Source organism: Sciurus carolinensis, chromosome 9 (genome assembly GCF_902686445.1).
Source record: "Sciurus carolinensis chromosome 9, mSciCar1.2, whole genome shotgun sequence".
Lineage (NCBI taxonomy): Eukaryota > Metazoa > Chordata > Mammalia > Rodentia > Sciuridae > Sciurus > Sciurus carolinensis.
The window spans coordinates 134,334,193-134,357,840 of NC_062221.1; the positions used below are offsets into that span (position 1 = coordinate 134,334,193).

The 23,648-nt window shown below is 35.4% G+C and overlaps 1 protein-coding gene across 5 annotated transcripts in view; it reads left to right on the forward strand.

Annotated features, from left to right (window-relative positions):
- Dyrk1a (dual specificity tyrosine phosphorylation regulated kinase 1A) overlaps positions 1-23,648 on the forward strand; it is a 139,090-nt gene that overhangs the window by 98,573 nt on the left and 16,869 nt on the right. For 4 of the 5 annotated variants that reach the window (XM_047563651.1, XM_047563649.1, XM_047563648.1 and 1 more), the window contains 7 exons: positions 1,237-1,433; positions 7,186-7,305; positions 9,164-9,352; positions 12,322-12,469; positions 16,240-16,526; positions 19,382-19,528; positions 21,647-21,787. In XM_047563651.1, the coding sequence (XP_047419607.1) occupies positions 1,237-1,433; positions 7,186-7,305; positions 9,164-9,352; positions 12,322-12,469; positions 16,240-16,526; positions 19,382-19,528; positions 21,647-21,787 (1,229 nt within the window). The remainder of the gene's footprint in view (positions 1-1,236; positions 1,434-7,185; positions 7,306-9,163; positions 9,353-12,321; positions 12,470-16,239; positions 16,527-19,381; positions 19,529-21,646; positions 21,788-23,648) is intronic. The other variant, XM_047563652.1, reaches the window with a different exon arrangement.

The following is a 23,648-nucleotide window of genomic DNA, read 5'->3' on the forward strand; positions in this document are numbered from 1 at the left end:
GGGGGAATTGGGCTTTGTTCTCTGCAGTATGGCAGAGTCTGTGCAGCAGCATTCAAGTAGAGAACCTATACTGCAGAAAAGGAGGCACTGTGTCTGTCATCCTTAGTGTACATTACAGTATATTTAGTGTACTTTTCTATATGGTAGTTGCAGATAATATTGGTCATTTATGAATTAACAGAGCTGTACTTAACCTTCACAACAACCTTTCCAGGTAGATATTATTATTATCAGGAAATTAAGTGCACAAGGTCATACCACTGGTGAATAGTGGAGCCAGAATTTCAAACCCCACAACCTGACCGAGGGTCTCTGCTCTTCCTGGTTGGGCTGACGCTGTTAAATGTCTCTAAAATAGTAGACTTCAGAAAAGCAAAAGTATTCTGGTGCTGGGCAGTATGGTCTGGTTCATGGAGGAAGAAGAGTATTTTGGGTCTGGAGTTTGTTGTCCAGGGTTTTTTTGCCTTGATTTTGGCTTCAGTCCTTTGATTTACACGTTTGGTTGGACATAAGAAGAAAAGTTTTTATTTTTCTTACCCTTCTTTATCTTTTTTCCTCCTCCTCCTCTCCCCCTCCCCCTCACCTTTCCCCTTAGCCAATACTTGTGTGGACCACAAATATTAATATTAATATTCCATATCTACCATGGATATCATGGTCCTTATTTACCTGTGGGATGATTATTGATTGTTCTATGGTGAGCTTGCCAGGTATAGGTTCTCTCAGGACTGTGTTGGAAGGAATTTGTTTCCCTGTTTGTTCAGTCTTTGATTACCTGTGTCTTTGGAGAGCACCATTAGGACAGAACTTTCACCTGTGTTGGGGATTTCAGGGATACTGTTTGCCATATACCAGGCAGGCGCAAAGCCGCATCTCAGCAGTGTTGCTTTGAGTTAGTTTGTGAGTAGCTATCCATTGGCTTGGCCTCTCTCAAGATTTTAGTTTGTAACTTATGGTTCTCAACTGATGAAAATCTCATGTGACAGTAAGTTTTAAAGGTTATTACAATTGCTTTATATAAAGCTTTTCTTAAGGTGTTCTCATTATAGATTTACACTCATTTTAATCTATAGTTTTTATTTAACATAATTGTCAAGTGTCATATATGTGGTTGTAGTTATAAAGATTTTTAATGTTATTGAACGTTCTGTGGTCCTTATTTAAAGAACTTTCAGATATGTCAAATGATACATCAGGATGTGAGTATTTCTCTTAAACTCACTCACTTTGTTACAGGAGGAGAGACTTCAGCATGCAAACCCTCATCTGTTCGGCTCGCACCGTCATTTTCATTCCATGCTGCTGGCCTTCAGATGGCTGGACAGATGCCCCATTCACATCAGTACAGTGACCGTCGCCAGCCAAACATAAGTGACCAACAGGTTTCTGCCTTATCATATTCTGAGCAGATTCAGCAACCTCTAACTAACCAGGTAAGCTCATCAAGAATCAGGAATGATGTTGAAGTTGCACTTTATTCCTGAGAAGTGTTAGAATATTAAGTAGGTAATTACTGATTTTCAGTTTTATATTTACATGGAAATCTGAATTGACAAAATTTGATGTTAAGAAGTTTGTTTTTAAAGTTCATTAATTTTTTTAAAAATTTTTATTTCAATTAGTTAAAAGATACCCAGAAATATAGCCACTTTCTTGTTCTGGAATAGAGAGGGATGTTATTTCTAAAGAATCTTAGACAAAATTAAGCTTTTGGAAAGTGAGCTAAGTTAAAAAAAAAAAAAGTGGCAGAAAAGCAAGATTTCCATTACAGCAAAGTTAGGGAGCTTGTTCTGTAAACTACTTTAATACACATTTGTAAAAATAAAAGCAAAATTCAAAAGAAAAAAATATATGCATCTTAGCAATGCTCTTCATTCTAATATTTAGATGAGATATTCATTCATCATTATTAGAGAGGTGTGCCTATATATATTATAGTAAGATTTTGTGTGCAGTTAGCTGGCATTACATTTATAAAATACAAACGAGTGAATAGCATTTATGATTGAGTAGTTAATAAGTTGAATTGTGGCAAGACTTAAGGATTCATTTTATGCATTGAATCGATTGAGAAGTTCAGTTTCATGTTTGAGAATTGGACCACTTCATTGCAATGTTCAAGTTTAGAAAGTGTTCACAGTTGTGTAAAGGAGTAATAACTGTGAAACTCCAATAAATAATCATAGCAAGATGGTCCATTTGTATTATTGTACTTTGAAGAAACAAACAGAGTATGTTTTGAGAATTTTTCTTGTTTGTTGAAAAGCAGCCTATCAAGCAGGTGCTGTTTTTAATCTGTTTTCTAACTAATGAGACTAAGCCCTAATTTGTGACTTCTTCAGGTGTATTAATAGTAGATTCCTGGGTCCAGCCCTGGTTTCTTTCTTTTTAGATATAGTGCTCTTTCACATCTAATACCTGCAATCTATGGAGGGCTAGAAAAAAAAATTCCTATTAAGTATTTTTACGGACATACTATTTTATTAAGTAATTTAGTTATTAGCAAAGTACCTATTTTTAATATGCAGCTATCATCTTGTTTGTCTTCAGATAATTTAAAATAGATATTTTACTTCAGGTTTTATGTTTTAAATTGTAAGTGTTTTTTAAAAGATTCATAAGATATAAAAGACTGTCTTTTTAAGTAATTATACTTGGCCAGATGTTTGTGCCAGAGTCTAGAAATTCCTTTTTTTTTTTTTTTAATTATTTTATTATTTTTACAGACTACATCAGAGTCTAGAAATTTCTGAACCTAATGAGGCAGTCATATTAGAAGATATCTATCTTAGAACTGAAATGCTGTGTTGTTGTGGCATCTCGCACAAGACACTGATGTGGGCTCAAGGCCTTGGCCTGGGATTTGTGACTTGAGTTAGGTCACATAGACAAGTGGTATCTGTTTCTTGACTGTAAAATTGGAATCTTAGATGGTATCTCTTGACATGCCTTCTAGCTGTAAACTTCTACAACTTTATTATGTGGTTTCCACTGTTTATCATTCTGTCAGTGTCTTTTAAATAAGACTTGATGTAAAAATAATACATTGGTATGAACTAGCTTTTAAGATTTTTGTTTCTACTAGTTAATCTTTTCCTTATATATAGGCACACCTCTCTAATAATGATGAATAAATATCTCATCTGAATATTAGAATGAAGAGCATTGCTAAGATGCATATATTTTTTTCTTTTGAGCTTGTTTTGGACAAGTGTAAAATGTTTTTATTCAAAGATGGATTTAGGAGATGAGATATAGTGTAGAAGTAGGTGTAGAAGAGTATGGTTGACTGTATTAGAGTCTGTTAGGACTATTGGGATTTTCACAGTACCTTTCATTGTTCTTAGACTCTCCAGGTACCCTGATATTTGTGACATGTACTATTTTAGCCATATTAACAGTTCTCAAAATAGTAGAAAGGCAGAACGTACTGTTTGCAGTTCCTCATTGCATATGAAAATATGAGGTAAATATAAATAATATAGGTATTGTTAAACTAGTAAACAATTTTTGAATAAAGTCCTAGATTTTAACTATAGAATCTTTTCAGGAAAAAAAATAGTGAAGAATTAGTCTAAGCAGGAGATGCAGTACTCCTTTTGCTGTGTGATCTGTATGAAGGGGAAGGGCAAAGGATGGGAGCATTGGGGTTGTGATGTTTCCAGCTCCCAGAGCCAAATAACTGAGGCAGCAGGATGACATTTCACCTACTTTGATTTCTGCAGGATGCTTCCCTTTCAGAAGGGGCAGCACATGCAGCCAGGCAATCTGTTGGGTGCTCTGAACACCATTGCCTTGCTTCCAGCTATGGAAGTAGGGAGGAGCACTGGCTGCATTTCTCTCCATTCTCTTGGTATCGTGTAGGGGAGAGGCAGGATGTTAGAGAAAGCATCACATGTGCAGGGCTGGCTTTAGGGCTTAGTATACCTGTGCAACGAGATGTCTGGAAAAGTTATTTTCTGATTCTGCATTTGTACTTAATGGCAGAATAGAAAATTTGGTTAACTAAAGTGAAATTGCAATGACAGAAAAGGATTTTTACTTAGTAAAAATCAATGTGTCCTTCTCATATATTTGGAGCACCTCTGTACAAGGTTCTGTTTGAAGCACTGAATTATATGCTTTAGTCTGAGGCTCAATTGTGGGGGTTGGTGGGGCGGACAGGAAACTTCTGTTTTATATATATAAGTGCTCATGCAACAGTAACTTTTATTGCCAGAAGTAGGTAAGAAAAGTAAGGTACTAAGAACCAGGTTGTTGACTTGGCCTTGTGGGCAACGTTTGACTAGTGGTTAAAGGTTATTGATATTCTGTGAAGCACACACCACACACACATAGCTCATAGTCTTGTGTTTGACTTCATGTATGTACTATATGTTCTTTTTTCCTTTTTCTTATTAATTCCCTTGAGAGGGGTTCTCCCTATCCTTTGTTGACTAGGTTGGACTCAAACTTGAGTTCCTTTTTTCTGAGCCTCCTGTGTTACTTGGATTGTACTGTACTTTCAAAGTTTTTATTGATTGACGACCAATTTTGGTGTTTTGAGTGAGCATAATTATTCCTGGATGTGGTTACTAATTCTGTTTTCACATGTTTGAAATAACCAGTGGAATTGTAAATGGGCAAGTTAAAAACTTAAAGACATTCAGTTTTTTTGTACATAATTAATTTTAATAATTGCTCATGATTATTTTATGCATGCACAATTATTTTCCCCAAAAATAACCTAAAAATGACTCAGCCAAAAGGGTATTAAAGATGCCTAAAATCGATAGAGGAAGCTCCTGGCTCACTACTGGTGTTAAGAGCCCAGGATTACATACAGACCCCTCAGCTCTCAACTTTGCAGTACTAGTGCTGCTACTGCTGCTGATTACTGCTGACACTGGGGATTGAACCAAGGGGCACTTTACCACGGTGCTACATCTTGCGTCCTTTGTTTTTATTTTCTATTTTGAGATAGAATCTTGCAAAGTTGTTAAGGGTCTTGCTGAAGTGGTGCTGATTCTAGCCTCGAACCTGTGATCCTCCTGCCTTAGCCTGGGATTACAGGTGCTACTCCACACCCAGCTTCCTGCCTATATTCCTTTTTTTTTCCCCCTTCCCCTAGCTATATTCTTTACTGGCTTTTTGTCCTTAAGTTATTTAATGTGGTGTTCTCAAGTTTCTAATTCGTAAAATGGTCATGGCAATAGCATTTACTCCCGTGAGATTGTTGAGAAGATTATATCAGATGTAAAAATATGCATGTTAAAATGGTATTTTGTAAATACTGTTACTGTTATTTTACTATCAAGTTATTTAGTTTGCTTTATGAATAGTATACTTCTTGCTAGTGTTTATTTTACTGGTAATGAAGCATTCACTGATTTATCCTTTCTGAAATTTCACATTAAGGCTGCAGCCTAGCAGTTCAAGAAGTGGTTTGTTGATTAACCTTCATGAAAAAAAAACTGCACACTTATTCAAAAATTATGTTCGTGAGAACTTCTTTTGTTAATATTTTTAGCATTCATTCACATAAAAGGAATTGACATGCTTATTACTGATAGTCTGTTCAATAAATTAAGCCCCCAAGGAATGTTATTCTGCGAATTTAGTTTTATCTACTGTATGCACATTTGTGTGTGTGTGTATTTTTTCCCCCCAGTGCTGGGAATTGAACCCAGAACCTTGTATGCTTGGCAAGTACTGTGCCATGGATGTAGCTATGTGCCCAACCACTACTGTTTATATTTTCAAAAAACAATCTATGTTTGGAAAATTAATTCAGAACTTCTTAATTCTGATGATCGCTTCAGACAAATAGTTATTAATCACTGAGATCCCCCTGTACCTTATTTGAAACTTAAGAAGGGAGAGGGTCTTAAGAAGAGAAATTATTAATTCAGTGATTCAGCGAATTTTTACCATCTGGACAACAGTAACTTCGAGAGTTTGAATATCATACCTACAGAGGAAATTAATGTTAATATTGGTTTATGAGAAAGTGCACCTCAGTATATGCTATAACAGCTCCGCGTTTTCAGACCACAGGGATGGGGATAATGTTTTGTCGTACCTATAGTTACAACCTTCCCTTCTTTTTATTAGCATAGATTAGGTGAACAGGTACGCCACCACTCCAGATGTTTCTGCGAGGCCTTGGTATGATGTATTTTCTGTTGCCCCTCAGATTAACTCATATGTCCTTTGAGAGGGGCTTTGTTGGGGCTTCTGACTCAATAAATTTCACTGGCATAAATGTGTATAAGAGCTAAGCCAGGAACACAAGGATGAGCTAGTGGTAATGACTGTAGGTCCCTTGATGTGACCATTGGACTTTGAGGATCTGTTGAGTGCTAGAAGCTCTGTGGAAGACCTGGTGGAAGAGTGGTGCTTGACGAGCAGTCCCTAGCACTGGTGCAAGTCGCCGCACTCGTGGATATGTGTGTGTGTGTGTGGGGGGGGGCGGTTCCTGCTCCTGTCATTGATTCCATGAAAATGTTTAGCAGGAAACTCAGAGTTGAACTTCTCATAACCTAGAGAATGCTGAAGGGAGCCATGGTTTAAGATTGGTGAGGGGGAAAGGGTAAGGTTGGAAGTGCTACTGTGGACGACATGTTTTATTTCAGTGTGTTAAAGAAATGAGTGAAGGGAGCCTTGCTCTGCAGCAGGTCCTTGTCAGAGGAGAGGGCCTGGTGGTTAGAGCTGCACTTGTGCGGCTCTCCCAGCAGGGGGAGGCAGTGGGGCTTTGCAACCAGCTCTTTTTGGTACCAACTGGGTCTTGAAATCCTATCTTGGAAGTTGCAGGTTGCCTCCAGTGGTTGGGTTTGTCTTTGTCAGCCTGTTATAAACCAGCTCATTTTAGGAATAAATCTGAAGAAATTTTTCTTTAGCCTCATTGTTTTAGGGAAGCGCTTTTGAGCAGAATCGTGTGTCTCCTGGATAACAGGGGTATGTCTGTAATTGATCATTTAAGTGTGGGGATCATGTTCCAAACCTTGGGCAACTGGGCATTTATCTTCTATTTAATTTCTTTGTTCCAGTGGTTGTCTTCATTGGATTCCAGATGAAAGAGAGAACTTTGAGAGAGAATGTGTAATTTTCTAATGTAGATATCTTTTTGAAAACAGATATACAGGTTACAGGAGAGGGAATTACACCAGTGCAGTATAGTTAAAGTACTAGTCTTTTCTATTTAAGGTGATGCCTGATATTGTCATGTTACAGAGGCGGATGCCCCAAACCTTCCGTGATCCAGCTACTGCTCCCCTGAGAAAACTTTCTGTTGACTTGATCAAAACATATAAGCATATTAATGAGGTAAGACCATTGATTTGTTACATTAGCATCTATCTTACAGTAGATCAAGGAAAGAGAGTTATTTTGTGCTTGCTTAAATACCCTAAACTTGTTTTATTTCCAGTGATGGTCATGTTACAATTTTTATGAAGAACAATTAGGAAATGATTTATAGATAGTATTAACTACAGTTATGTAAAAGGAAAGATAGTAACAAGGACTGCAAATGGCAAAGTCATGGATCATTTCCTTTTTCAAAGTTGTATTTAATATTTTGAGTTATTCTATAATAACTCTTCCCCAAAACAAGAAATGATTATATAAAAATATGTATATATTTGACTTTTGCTTAAATTTTGATGTTTCTGTTTCTACTTTTGCTCTGGATATTGGGAAGCTCTAAGAGAGATTTAACCGCCCAGTTAACAGGCATTTGGTGTACTTTATTTGATCTGTTTATATCTCTGTGATTTTGTTGTCGTAAGACAACCAAAAGCTTTTCTTGACAGAAATAAATAGCATTAAGCAGTACTTTGAATTACTTGTCTTACAACTTGACTTTTTGCCACTAAAATTATTTTTCTGGCATGTTGAAACTTTTTTGGCTGGATCACTGTTTGCTTCTGGTCTCAATTCTAGCTCTGTGATCAATTATTAAGTGATCTTTTCTGGAGAAGAGTATAAGAACCCATGCTTTCCTTCCTCTTTCATTGGGAGCACAAGCCAAGACTTGTGCCCTTCCCATTTTAGAGCCTCTTAATTATAAATACTTGTATTCTTGGGTGTGCAAATTTTGTAGCAGTGTGATTCTGTTCATTGCCAATATTATTATATTACTATGGCAGTGTGATCAGATAAACTTAGAATTAACTCAATGAGGAACATTTCTTAGATTTTTGTAAATGTTTATGTATTGTAAAGTCTGGATTATACTAGTTTATGATTATCTCATAAATTGTTTCTAACAGTGTATTGATGGCCAGTTTGTTTCTGTCTGATAAATGTTGTTAACAAAATTATAGTTTAACTGTTGTTAATAGTAGCTTGTTTTTAAATGTCACCTTGTAAACTAGAATTTTTCATCTATTATTCTATGGAATGCAATTTATAATTTCTTCAAAGTTAGTTACCAATTACTTGGACTGTTACCTAGTTTATCTTATTATTTTTTTTACCAGCCTTTGGAAACTATAAGATAAACAGGTACTAATAAAAATGACTCAACCTGTGATTAACTTTATGTTTAGGGCCTTTAGTGGGGAGTGAGGGTTGAATGAGGTGGCTGTTTTTATTAATCATTGGATAATCTTCAGATTAAAAACTGGGCAGTTTTAGTAAAACATCACTTCATCTGCATTTAAACCTCCATTTTTAAAGTCTGCTTGCCTTAACATAAAATATAAAGTTGGCATCGACCGGAAAGGGCATATAAGGGGATTTGAACTTGAAGGAGATAAAACAGTTTATTTCATTTGGCATTTGTTGATTATACTAGTGTATGTATTTGTCAAAATTTCTCATACTGTATTTTTAAGATCTGTGCCATCTCATTGTATGTAAGTTTTACTCTAATTTAGTAAAGAAATGTTTATTCTTCTTGAATAGGATACTTTGGACTAGTCATTTAACATATCCTATTTATAATGTGTACCAGCAGCCCAACTATACAGTAAATTTCACTGTATACATTTTTCCATTGGTTATATCAGTATTATTCTAACTCAAATGTCAACTGCAGGAAATCCTTTCTTTCTTTTGTATGTTATAAAGAATAAAAATTCATCAATTTCCTGATAGATTTGTCTCATATATGTACTTTACACAGATTCCCCCATGATGACTTAAATCATGCAGTTAACACTATATATTTTCATTTCAGGTTTACTATGCAAAAAAGAAGCGGAGACACCAACAGGGTCAGGGAGACGATTCCAGTCATAAGAAGGAGCGGAAGGTTTACAATGATGGTTATGATGATGATAACTATGATTATATTGTAAAAAACGGAGAAAAGTGGATGGATCGTTACGAAATTGACTCCTTGATAGGCAAAGGTTCCTTTGGACAGGTAATTTAATGAAAAATGCTGAATTTCATTAATTAGAAAGAAATTATTTGTAAATCATACTGTTTCACCCTTTCCTCAGTAGCACACTTTTTAAATATTTGTAAATAGATTTTAATAATGGATATCTGAGTATCTAGATGATCACAGTTCTCGAAGGACAAGAAAGCTACATTAATTATAAAAACTCCATTAGTAATTTTTTTTTTAACTTCATATCTTTGGGTACCGTGTTTGTTTTTTTTTTTAAAACTAATGACTAAGTGGTTAATTTTAATAACTAAGATATTTTTAAAATAACTAATAGTATAACCTCTTTTGTTTGGGCTTTGTATAGTCTGTGGATGATTGATCATTATGTATATTAGAGAAGTTTGCCTTTCTACTTGGTTTAATCTCTTCAAGGTAAAAAGAACTACCATTGTCAAGTCACAGCAGGCACCTTGTCTTTTCTGGAGGCTGGGGTTGTGCTCTGAATTTTTCTCCCACCCATTTCCTAATTGTATCAGCCAGAGAGGTTTCAAGGCGTCTTCTTCTTTCAGTCCTTAAGGCATCGGTGCTGCCCGTGCTCTGACTGGGGTAGTTCCTGGGGACCTGAGTTTTTCTTTTCATTCCTAACCTCTTCTCCCACAACTCTCTCTTCCTTAGCTGAACACCAAGCTCCATTACAGAACATAAAACCCTAAAAACATGTCTCTTGGATCAGTTGCATCCAGACTCAAGAGCTCTCATTCCCCCTCCTCTGTGTTTCCCTGGCCACTCGAACCTAGCAAATCCTCTTGTCTCGCAGAGTCATAGTGCTCTGTTTTTTTTTTTTGTTTGTTTGTTTTTTTTTAAGGTATAGTCCTTGCAGTGTGAGTTAGATATTAACTTGAGATTCAGCTTCTTCTGACTTTAACTGACAAGGCTAGAATGGGAGTTTAAATTAAGGACTTCCTGAATTGTGTGTGTATGTGTGTGTTTTAAACTATGGAATCTGTATGTGTTTACTTCTCTGTTTCTGCCCTGACCTGAGAGAAAGCAAATTATATTCTCCTTTTTAGCCTGAGAGGAAAAATTCTATCAAATCTACCCATTTCTTGGATAAACGTATACTGTAAGACATTAGCAGCCACAGGCGTAAACCTAAAAAACCCTAAACTGTTATACATGTAAGAAAAACGAATAAGCATGTTCAAAGACTTCTGTAACTCCAGTGTGACTCCACCAGGTCCTGATGACACATGTACAGTGTGTCTTCTCTTTAGCAAAATTTGAAGGACCTTTTCCTGGATTTATAACCTCTCTTTCTTTTAAGTTAGGGCTTTCTCAGTGTTTTGAGGGTCTGTCTTCATGCAAGTAATTCTGTTTTGTTAGAAGCAGCTTTTGCTTCTTTCTCAGAGCCCTGAAACAAAGGCATTCTGGAGGCCCAGCTGTTAGCCCAAACTATAATCTCCCTGTAGTTGCAGAGATTGCTCCCTCTACCTTGGAAAGGGCACCAGCATTCTGGCAGTTGCTTTCAACAGGACATTTTTCCAACTTCTGTGATATTCACCATGAAATTGTGGCCACACAGCTATTCTGTAAACTCAGTTGTCCCTAGTTATTCAGTGTTTCAGCTCATATATTTTGCTCTTCCCCTTTACCTCAATTTGCTTATCCACTAGCTCCTCAGAGCAGGTAAGCATAGTAAATCTGTGAAAATACAGGTCTATTTGACCTCAGACTTGTTCATGCTGGTATTTCTCTGGCAGAGATATGTAGTGTTTATGTTCACGACTCATCAGAATAATTCATATCTTCCATATTGACTTAGCAGTACTTTCTCTAAATTCTCTGCCGGTACTTTTCAAATTCTGAACTCTGCCATTTCTTTAGGCAGTGGTTATCACTGAAATTTAAAGAGTTTTTAAGAAAGGATTAATGTTAAAATCAGAATTGAGCCGAATTCTGGGCATTATTAATATTTTAAAAAAACTTGAATGTGTAATTCAGTATTGAAAACCACTGCTTTAGTTTAACCAGTTAACTATTTGTCAAGTCAGTAAGTACTTGGGTCCCTGAGATTGGCCTTTGTCCTGGAGACCGGCAGGAATCTGAATACTGAACTATTCCATTCTTGCTGCAGTCAGTATATTCAGTGAGTAGAAGGTTATCAGACTACTTGATCACGTTTACAAAGATAGCCTCTGATGAAAAAGATAACATTATCTTTTAGAATTGGGTGAAACCAGATTTAGCGTTTTTTCCTTTCCAAATTTGATTTATAATTTCATTTACAATATATTTAGTTTTAACCAATTTGGATCTTGGAGCCTACATTCATCTTTGATCAATCCACTGGTTCTCATTCTTCACATTGGAATCTTTTAGAGTTCCACCTCAATCCCCAGACTTTGAATTTACTAACTTTTAGCATATTGTGGAATTTCCCTGGTAATTTGTATTTTTTTCTTAGTATAAATCGATTCTTTTATAAACCATTGTTTTTATGTATGAGAATATAAAGTTAGAAAGTGATTTGTTCTCTGAGATGCTTTAGAACTTTTAAATTTTTATATGTATCCTTCAGATTTAAATAAGTTTCTCTCATTCAGAGAATATTGGGATGAATTGTTTTATAGCAAGAAGAAATAGTTTTTAGTAAAAAAAGTTAAAAAAAAAAAAAAAAGCCAAAGCACTTGTTAATATTCTCACTTTTATTTCTGAAGAAGGAAAACAATCTAATTTTGTTAAGAAAGTTATCCGTTCTGTGGATATCTAGAAATATTAAAAGGATATAAAAATTCAAATTTAGTTAAAAAAATGAACTTAAAGTTACTTTAAGGAAAGAGTAACTTTCCAAAATACTGAATAAAAAGGATCTTTCTTAATTAAGATGGTTACAAAATGTACAGTGAAATGAGAATTCGGTAGATCTATAATTGGGGAAAAAAGTAAACTGTTGTAAAATTATTGACATTAATGAAAATAATTACTTTCTTCTCTTTTAGGTTGTAAAGGCATATGATCGGGTGGAGCAAGAATGGGTTGCCATTAAAATAATAAAGAACAAGAAGGCTTTTCTAAATCAAGCCCAGATAGAAGTGCGACTTCTTGAGCTCATGAACAAGCATGACACTGAAATGAAATACTACATAGGTAAACAAATAGGCAGTCCTTCCATGTACCTATCCTAGGCCAGAAAGTGGAATTAACAATTTTTGAATCAACACATGTTGATTTTTATTTTAAAGTGATCAAAAATTTGTCTTTTCTTTGGAGAGCATCTGTCTGTTTCTTAATTTGACATCTTTGGGAATTATACACTCTAGACCTTCTACAATGTAGAAACAAACGAGAATAGGAATTTTTTTTCATTACAACTTATAAGTGTCTTTTTTTTTTTTGCTTTGATAGTGCATGTTCATCTGCAGACTCATTCTGGTAATTCTAATCTAGCTCAGAAACTAGATGCAAGCCAATTTTTAGTGATTGTAGAACCATCTTTGGAGTGTCTGGACCAAGATAACAGACTCTTTGTCAGTTTGTCAGCTTTAGAATCTGTTGCACTTACTGTAACAGAAAAGAGGTAGTAACCACTTATTGAACTCCTGTCGTATTCCTTATTCTTTTCTTCTGTCATCTCTAATCATCATGGCAGTCCTATAAGGAAGATGGCAGAATCCTTAAATTATAGTTATAGAATAGTACTCACAGTTTTTTAAATAAAACGGTTTAAAATTGACACCATGGTAGGGGGCATTGACACAGGAAAGCATCAAAGGACCCAAATTTGTAGCAAATTCTACAACAGTTTTGAAGTTAATTACTGGGCGTTGTCAATACTTGGGTATAGGACATGTGCAGGAAAAGGAAATAACACTGTACTGTATTGCAAGTGAAAAATGCAGTGTCTTAAGCTGCATTTAAAATTGGCACCATTTAAAAGGGTGGGAGTGGGTATGGGAATGTGTTATGGTTCTGTAGTCCTCCCAGAATGGTAGAAATAAGTAGTGAATGGTTACTAGCATAAACCTCAGATAATTCAGGTCATTTCTTTTATGAAATACCCTTTCCCTTTTGTAAAAAGAAAAATGAACATGTACTATTTTTCTTTCCTTGATTTCTTTGTGATACCTGATGTGATCCAAAATAAAGTGGTCTCTATATATGCCTCATCCCTTTTTCCTCCTTAACTCTTAAGGATTATATTTTGAATGTTTGCTTAAATAGCAGAAAAAAATGTTGATAGTATAAACTGTACTATTTTAATTCTGCCTTATTGAAAGACAATGTGGCTGGGATAGAGTAAATACTCAAAATGTTAGCCACTCATTTATATATAAGGGCTCTCCTTTTTGTTGCTGTTGTGGTACCAGGGATTGAACTCAGGGGTACTTTCCCATTGAACTGTATCCCTAGTCATTTTTTGTTGTTAATTTTTAAATTTTGAGACAGGACCTCCCTAAGTTGCTGAGGCTGTCTTTGGAAATTGTGATTCTTCTGTCTCAGACTCCTTAACTGCTGGGATTACAGGTGTGCCCACTGCTCCTGACTCCTTTTTGTTTTGAATAAACTGACTTTAATGACCAATAAATATGTTAGTTATTATAAGTACACTTTTGGGTGAGTTGGGTTTTGTTTGTTTTTTGTTTTGTTTTAATTCTTTCTTAAGAAGACGTCAGGTGCATAGGCTCTCCCCAAAATCCTGAGGTTCTATTTTGGAAAACAACAATAAAAGAACTTTAAATATAGGAATCTTCAATTTTGTATGGAAGTTGTATTGCTTTTTTAGATTTTAAGGTGATTGACTGAATGTAATTTATTCTGATGAAGTGTTTTTAAGTCTTGGAATTTTAAGAAAATATCTGCACATAACAGTTTTAAATTTTAACTGGCATATAAAAATTGTATGACTTTATGTGATGTTTCAATGAATGTATACACTATGTAGTGTTCAAATCAGAGTAACATATCTTCTCATTTGTCATTTATTTGTGATGAAAACATTCAAAATCCTTGTAGTTATTTTGAAATACGCAGTGTGTGGTTATTTATAACCACTGTACTGTGTAATAATACAGCAGAACTTTTTTCTTCTCTTAAAATAACTTAGTACCCATTGGTCAACCTTTCCCTAACCCTCTGTCCCTTAAATAGCAAAACTTCTTATTTGGGTTATTTGTTAACCTGCCTTTGTCTGATTAAGAGAAAATCTAATTTGGATCTAGAACAAAGTTTTGCCAACCCTGCCTTCTCCCACAAACCCAGTTTAAAAAACTGAAAAACTATGTTTGAACTTTTCTTGACAGTGGTTTTAGTGCTTAGCACAATGTAGGTACTCAGTAATTGAGTTATGAATTGAGAGATCAAGTGAAGTGAGTAGATTTTTCATTGGAAGAACATTGTAATCACAGAGTTTCTCACAGGGATTTTTGTAATCACATTGGAATTCTGACATCACTTATCTTTTGCATTACTGCTTAACCTGGAGATTAAAAATCCATGCATCAGCCTTGTCTGTGAAGTGTCATGGGGTTGTTTGTAGTTTCAAACTTGTGAACCATGACTAAGAATTCATGATGTTATGCATTCCTATGTAACCTTTAAGGTTTCTTTTTTGTGTTTGCAGTGCTATAGACTTATGTAAATACTATGTAGAAATTTCACTGTTACTGAGCTCAATTTTATTTTATTTTTTTATACCACATTTAAAAAAACTTTTTTTCTGTTGTTGTTGATGGACCTTTATTTTTATTTTATTTATCTGTGGTGCTGAGAATTGAATCCAGTGTCTCAGACATGCTAGATGGGTGCTTTACCACGGAGCCACAACCCCAGCCCTACTTAGCCCAGTTTTAGATCAAAAGCAATACTGGCAGGCAGCCTAGGACTACTACCAGGAAAACACAATGTATGTGTAGTTCTCAGTGACCAGAGAGTGAATACTGACAGTTATTCAGGGTCAATCTGTAGAGAAACCTGCTTTGGTGATACTATAAGACCAAAGTGAAGTGGCCTTGGCAGATGGTTGTTTTATGTCATTCCAGTTGAGTAACAGGTGCTCAATCTGGTATATGTAAGACTGTTTATAGCTAAAGGCAGCACTTTATTATATTGAATAATCTCATCTGATGTGAAGTCAGTGTTAATACCTAAGCACCATCTTTGAAGCATTTTAGTGATTATTAAGCCTTCTTAGATGAGCACCTGAGTGGTTTCATGTCATGTGCTCTGTACCATTTCCCCAATTTTAGGCCTACTCATAGTTTCTTCTTGTGGCTGAGCTTTATTTTGATATTTTCCCCAACCTTCCAGTTTTAAACAAGATTTCCCTTTTATCAATTTCATGAACATAATCAAATCCCTTGATTGTGGGCTCCCAGTACCTTAAAAAGCATGATTTTTAAATACTTTCTGCATTAGCCTGAGTACTTTGACAATTGTTATGAAAATTACTAGCAAACACAGATGTTGTATTTATTTATCAAAGCCAACAGAGAGCTCTGCCAAGTATAGCATTTTCAAAAGAGGAAACTGCAAAAGGTGGAAGTTCTGAGTTAAGTCTTCCAGAAATTAAAAAGTGCTTTCTTTTATAGATCATAACTTAACTGATGTATCCTCAGGACTGTTTTATAATTTATTGTTTAGATTTTTAGATCCAACTTACATTTTTTTGAACAAGGCACTTTGGTGGTACTTTTTACCATACATCGTGTATTGATAGACATTATACCTATTTAGCAGAAAAGCAACTTGTATAATCTTTCTTAACTAAAAAACTGTGCTGTGCTGTAGAATGGCGATCTTTCGGTTTTCACTTTGCATTTGACACTGTGATGTCATATGTTGTTTGAGAGTACATGTCTGTATGTTACTCTCATTTTGTGAATGTGTATAATTGAAAATTAAACTTTTTTCTCTTTCAGTGCATTTGAAACGCCACTTTATGTTTCGAAACCATCTCTGTTTAGTTTTTGAAATGCTGTCCTACAACCTCTATGACTTGTTAAGGAACACCAATTTCCGAGGGGTGTCTTTGAACCTCACACGAAAATTTGCGCAACAGATGTGCACTGCACTGCTTTTCCTTGCGACTCCAGAACTTAGTATCATTCACTGTGACCTAAAACCTGAGAATATCCTTCTTTGTAACCCCAAACGCAGTGCAATCAAGATCGTTGACTTTGGCAGTTCTTGTCAGTTGGGCCAGAGGGTAAGTATCTCAGGACTTGTTTATTTAAAATAGACTTATAGGTCTGGGGAGATAGCTCAGCTGGTGGAGTGCTTGCCTCGCAAGCACAAGGTCCTGAGTTCGATCCCCAGTACTGCAAAAAAAAAAAAAAAAAAAAAAAAAAGACTTAGAGCAAAATAGGTAGATACTGAAATGTTGTTAATAATGTGTTTATAGTTTGAAGGCAATTATAGGATGACTGTTCATCTTTAAAATGTAGCACTTGAGTCACCTTGCATTGATCTCTCTTTAAAATCTGAGCAATAGATTAGAAGATACTGATTTTTCAAAGTAGACATATTTAAAATCATATGTGTGCTAAAAGAGTAAGAGAGTAAGAAATAAAAGAAGTAAATATTAGGTTTTCTAGGTATATTTCCAGATAGAGGTTTTAGTGTAAATTTTGGGAGAATTCCAGTACAGTGACTTGGATTTTCATCATAGTACATCTCTCTAACTCATACCAAGGTTTATTTTTTTTTTTTCCCCTCAAAAACTGCTAGGTAAAAACAAATGCTGTGATACTTGCGTTAGTTAGGGTACTATCGTGTAGAAATCACAGTTGTTGAACATGATTGTTTTGATAAATGTTTGAATTTTACCCTCTCTTCCCCACAAAATGATAATATAAATAAATTCATGTGTCCAAAGGTTCTTTTCACATTGTTAAAAACAGACATGTCTGTAGTAATAAACAGACTTAAGTGTAACTGATTTAGGAAAGCAAAATTTTCCTACTGTAAGTTAGTGAGATTTCCTGTCCTGCAAAACTTTTCTCCAGGTTTTAAATAAAGCAGGTTAGTACAATTACAGAGGTTTATAGTCAGTTAAAATAGAACTCTTTTTAAATTTTTTTAATACTTTTTTTTAGTTATAGATCGACACAATGTCTTTATTTTATTTTTATGTGGTGCTGAGGATCAAACCTAGTACCTCACACATGTGAGTCAAACACTCCACCACTGAACTACAACCCAGCCCCTCTTTTTGTTATTTTTGTAAATTATCTTAACAGTAGCTAAACTATAGGTCCCCCCATTCCCCTTACTAGAGATTGAACCCAAGAGTGTTCTACTACTTGAGCTACATCCCCAGCCTTTTTGATTTTTTTTTTTTTTTTTTGAAACAGTGTCTTAGTAAATGGCCGAGGCTGGCTCTGAACTTGTGATCACCTTGCCTCAGCCTCCAGAGTATCTGGGAATAATAGGCGTGCACTACTACACCTGGCTGTGAAGCTATTGTTGAAATAATTTTTTAAAAATTGGAGTAGGAAGTAACATTTGCAGTTGCAAATGCCTCTGAAAAAAAATCAAGAGATACAGTTAATACTGATAAGGTATATTAGGAGTGAAAAACATATGCCTATTTTGAGAGTACTTTCAGTAGATTTTAAACTGAGAAATCTCCCCCACCCTGTTTAAACCAAGTCTCAGGTTCTGTCCTAATATCAAAACTATTATCTCTGTCCAGCTAGCTAACATTATACCCTTAGTTCAGTAAGTTTTTACTATTCACATGTTTTGGTGGTGCATGGAAGTCATTTTCAAGATACATGTGGGTGGCCCTGCCCCTGGATCTATTCATCAGAGTCAGAAGGTAGGGCATGTGTATTTCAAGGAAAATTCCTCATGAGATTTTGATGCCCAAACATACAGGTGAAAGAACCACTGCTTTGAACAAATCGGATGAGTAGGTGACAGACTTTCTTGCAATAAACTGTGAAATGAGACCATCTCCATAGTAGGTAGTTTAGGGGTCAGCAATGGTATTGGCTTATAAAAACTTGGAAATATAGTACAGGTTGAATATCCCTTATTTGAAATGCTTGGGACCAGAAGTATTTTAGACTTGTCTTTTTGCTTATGGAGTATTTGCAATCTGAGCATAATCCTAATTCAAAAATATGAAATCTGAAATGCTCCAAAATCTTAAACTTCTGAGTGCCGTGTTTCAGATTTTGGAGTGATCAGCTTATACTTCTTCCCAATTTTGTGTGTTAGGCTTTCTTCTCAGAATGCCTTAAGATTGCTTGACCTGCCTGTGGAGGCTTGAGATTGTTCTTTGAAGACTTGGCTGCAGTTCTTAGTGGGAGTCACAGGAGAGTTGATGAGCTTTCATTTTCATGGCCACAGTTTTAAGAAGTTTAGTTAGAATTTTGTTTCTCTCTTTAAACAAGTTTCTTTGCTTTAATATGTCCAGTTACAAATTTTCAATGATTTCAGTGCATTGAGTTGGTCTCTGAAGATATTCTTAGATTATTTCAGAGAAAATAGTCCATTTCAAGATTTTCTTTCTGTATGAAGTCTTGAATCGACGTGGAGAGGGCACAGTAAAAAGTGATTATCAGAAACACTGCAGTTGAATCTTTTAAAAACAGCATTATATCTGCGAGACAGTGGAGTATAAATGTCTGAATTTTAAGTTTCATTGTACTTGAGTGTTATATGACTTTTAATGCTGAAATACATTGTTTAGATTAATTTAAATACAATTTATTAAAGTAATAGTTAACCCAGTTGCCAGCCACAACAGGAAGGAATATTTGATAGGGAAATGTGTTACTCCCAAGTTATTTCCTAATGAGGTGTGATTATTTATTTGTTTTAAGATTTATCTTAATTACCATTTAGAAGTGGACTACATGAAAGGGCCAAATTTTTATGTATTTTGCATTTCACATTTGGATTATCCAGTCCTTTGAAGTGTTTAATTCTTTAATCAGTTTTCAAAGTTTAATGTTGTTTTCTTTTAATATAAAATCAGTGTTCTTAATCTAGTATTGACCATAACTATAAACAATTCATATTGAACTAATGCTATTTTGAAATATGTTTCAGATATACCAGTATATTCAGAGTCGCTTTTATCGGTCTCCAGAGGTGCTATTGGGAATGCCTTATGATCTTGCTATCGACATGTGGTCCCTCGGGTGTATTTTGGTTGAAATGCACACTGGAGAACCTCTGTTCAGTGGTGCCAATGAGGTATATGATTCATTACTTTAACAGTTCTAATTCTGTTTGCATCCTTGGCAGTACAATGTGAAAGTTGTTTCCAGGGGAAGACATCTATGTACCTGTGTAGTCATTCAATTGTGAGGGCGATTTTGAAATTACTTTATGTACTCCATTCGTGTTTGTGAGTTGTCATATAATGGTGAGTTTAGAATTATGAGATGGTAATTAGAATATTTTAATCTATCAATGAAGGAGAACAATGAGTTAGACTAGAAAGTATTAGCATCCTGTTCAGTTTTACCAGTCCTAAGTATTTAAGAAAAGAAAGCTTAAATACGATAATGAAGGAATAAGGGCCGTCCTGAAAAATGGAGTAAACATGACTCTAAATTTTGAGACTCTGATATAGAACTAAAGAATAGTGACCAGCAGAGTTGATAGATAAACCGTCCAAATAATTTAGGGTAAACTAGGATTATAAAGTTTAGGGCTTACATAGTCTACAAGTCTGCAGTGCATAGGTTTTCTTTCTGTGTTCCTAGGAGATTTTTGGAGATCAGAAGCAGTAGCTGGGAGTGCAAAGGAGAAGCCATGGACTGCTGTAGTCCAAAGAATTGAGCTTTCACTACTATCCATGTGTGGAGTTTTTTGTGTTAGTTCTAAGTAAAAGTTGATCATTGTGGATCTTGATCTGAACATTGACTTACAAATGAAAAAAGGCAAAAGGCAAATGACTTGTGCTAGATTTTAAAATTGTTCATGGTAGTGTCAGAAACTCTACCTTTCCATCCCTCTTTTTAACTATTTCAGCTTCAGCTAGTGAGCTACTCCTTGACACCAACTACCTCAGGATTTATTTTTGTTTTAATATAAGTAATAGTACCCTGCAAATTAGTAACTTTCGTGGACTTAAATAGTATGAGGATCCCTTGAAAAACGCCCAAGTCCTTTGAAGAGTTCATACATCTTTCCAGTACAGTATCTCTTCACTGTCTTTTCTCCCCTCCTTGCTTCTCTCTCTGGTCCAGCACACTTCTCTGTGGTCCCTTGAAAATACCAGCCACAGGCCCATGCCAGCCCCTTTACATGTGCTTCTCTGGGCCTGAAAGTCTTTCTTACAGGTAGTACTTGACTCCTTCCCTTGCCAGCTATAAACCAGTGCTCTCATTATCACCTTCTCAGTGAAAGCTTGTATAATACCCTGTTCAGAGTGCAGCACCCTTTCTTCCTATTCTCTTTTAATATCTTCTGTACTGCTTATTATCATCTGGTAGTGTGTATTTAATTACTGTGTGCCCTTCATATTTGTAGGTCCATATAAGGATATGGACTAACCAACTGAAGGTGAAAAATATTTGGGAAAAAAAAATTGTGTCCGTACTGAACATACTGAACATGTATAGGCTTTTTTTCTTGCCACATTTCCTTAAACGGTATTCATAACTATTTATACTGTATAAAACATCTACATTGTATTAGGAATCAAGTAACCTAGAGATGATTTCAAGTATTTGGGAGGATGTGCATAGGTTCTGTGCAAATACTATATCATTTATTTAGAGATTTGAGCATCCATGAATTCGAGTAGCCAGGGTAGGGATTGGGACTCCCCTGCCTGGAACCAATCCCCTGAGGATACTGAGAGATATCCATTGGTTTATTGGTAGTCTCTCCCCACTCTAAAATAAACTTTTTGAAAGAGTTTTGTTTACTGCTGTATTCTATTCCTGAGCATGGTTTCTAGCAGATAATAGATGCTCAGTATTTGATGAATAAGCCTGTACTTAAATACTTTTATTGGGTCCACACTTTATTAAGCCTGTGAGATTTTTATTGATTATTTAAAATTCTCCAAAAATGGAAACTAAAATTTCCATTCTTTCTTACTGTTCATTGTATCCTGGACTACCTAACACACTACAAATTATAAAGCCATGTGTTGGTTAATTGTCTGCCTTCCCCGCTGTGGAGTGTTTGGCTCCAGAAGGGTAGGGACTTTGATTCTGTTTGGTCATTATTGTATATTCAGTGTCTAGAAGAGTGCCTGACAGATATGAGATGCTCAGTTTACTTAATGAGTGAATTGATGAGAAGAGGTAGGATGTACAGTAAAAAATATGTAATTTATTTTTCTTTTTAATACAGGTAGATCAGATGAATAAAATAGTGGAAGTTCTGGGTATTCCACCTGCTCATATTCTTGACCAAGCACCAAAAGCAAGAAAGTTCTTTGAGAAGTTGCCAGATGGCACTTGGAACTTAAAGAAGACCAAAGATGGAAAACGGGTAAAATAGGGATGCAGTTTTTGTGGGGTTTTCTTCCTTCTTCCCTCCCTTCCCCTTCTCTCTGTCATTTTATAGCTCTTTTCAATTCAGTGTTAGAGTCAACATTTTTATTAATTTTATAGATATTTTGTTCAGAAATTTAACATAGTTTGGCCTGAACTATCTGTGTGGACCAATGTGCTTGCCTAATCATCAGAATTTCCTTTCTGGCTTCATTTTTTAAAAACTCTATGCACGAGCTGGGGATATAGCTTAGTTGGTAGAGTGCTTGCCTCACAAGCACACAGCCCTGAAAAAACTGTATGCATGCATTTGGAGACAGATGACCAAACGACCACGCTTTGTTCCAATTCTAGAATCAATATATTTGCCCTTTATTTTTCACAGCCTGGGTATATAGTGAAGTCACAGTGAATTAACAACACCACAGCTGTGAACAGAAATCATAATTGCAGTGAATGGTTTTTGTTGTTGTTTTTTAAAGTTGATAGAATATGTGAGAAGATTATTTTGGGCATAAGCAATTTGTGATTTTTCAAGGATATGAACTATGAGGGTCCTTCGATAGATTTTAGATTGCCGCTATAAAGAATTTCAGGCCGGGTTCAGTGGTACATGCCTGTAATCCTAGTGACTTGGGAGACTGAGGCAGGAGGATTGAGAGTTCAGACCTAGCCTCAGCAACTCAGGGAGACCTTGTCTCTAATAAACTATAAAAATGGACTGGGGATGTGGCTTGGTGGTTAAGTGCCTCTGGGTTCAATCCCTGGTACCAAAAAAAAAAAAAAAAAAAAAAGTCAAAATCTGTCAAAGTGAGGCTTTAAATATGTTACATTTGTTTTAGCAATTGTTTTATATTCGAGGACTTTTTCCAGTTACTCAAACTATATCTCATTTAATTGAATAAATGATGCAGTGTTACATCTTGACTTATACTTTTGTTGTAGATATCTGTAAATTACCATGCATATTATAAACTTAAGTTTAGTCCTCATATTGAATGAATATAATGTATAAATATGTGACTAAATATGCTTATATACACATGTCACTTTGTGATTGTAGATTTTCATTTTTAACATTTGAGAGATTTTATTTTTATTTTAGTTGATTTTTAAAAAAATGTTTTATTGTCCTAATTAGTCACACATGACAGTAGAATGCATTTTGACACATCATACGTAAATGTCAGTTGAGTTTTTGTCCTTGCATTTTAGTGGTGCTGCCACCAGGTGTCATTTTCAGTGAACTGAAGATGATGGTTGTCTAACTCACTTCTACTTAGCTGTGGGTACTAATATCAGATGATTCTTTAGAATACTTAAAAACCTATATGTAATCCTCGCTTTCCCAATTGACTTGTGATTTACAGTACTCTGCCTTGTTTTCTAAAATGGCAGACAGTGTTATTTACCAATTGCTAAGTTAAGCCTGTTCCACATAAGGAAGGGTTGGAAGTTACCAGACATACCCCCTGAGTCCCTCTTTTACCTTTATCCACATAGCTTATCATTCACAGCCCCTTGTCCTGTTGAGCCGGTGTAGAGGCTGAGAATCCTCCTTAGTTTCACTAGCATTCAAAGTAGTTTCTACCAGTTTGAATTAACGTAAGGACATGAACCTCCTTTATGTTTTTCTCTGCCATACAAGCTGCTGCTTCCTCATTTCTTTATATTTTTACTGTTAACTGGTTTTTTTTTCCTCCTAAATAGAACATTTAGCCTATTTCATTTTTCAAATCTCTGCTTTATAAAACCACAGATAAATATCTATGGTTTGTCACCTACCATTTTTTCAAATTTTATCTATTGTTATTCTAATTAATTGGGAGGGCATTTCAGAAAGAAATAGATTAATCATT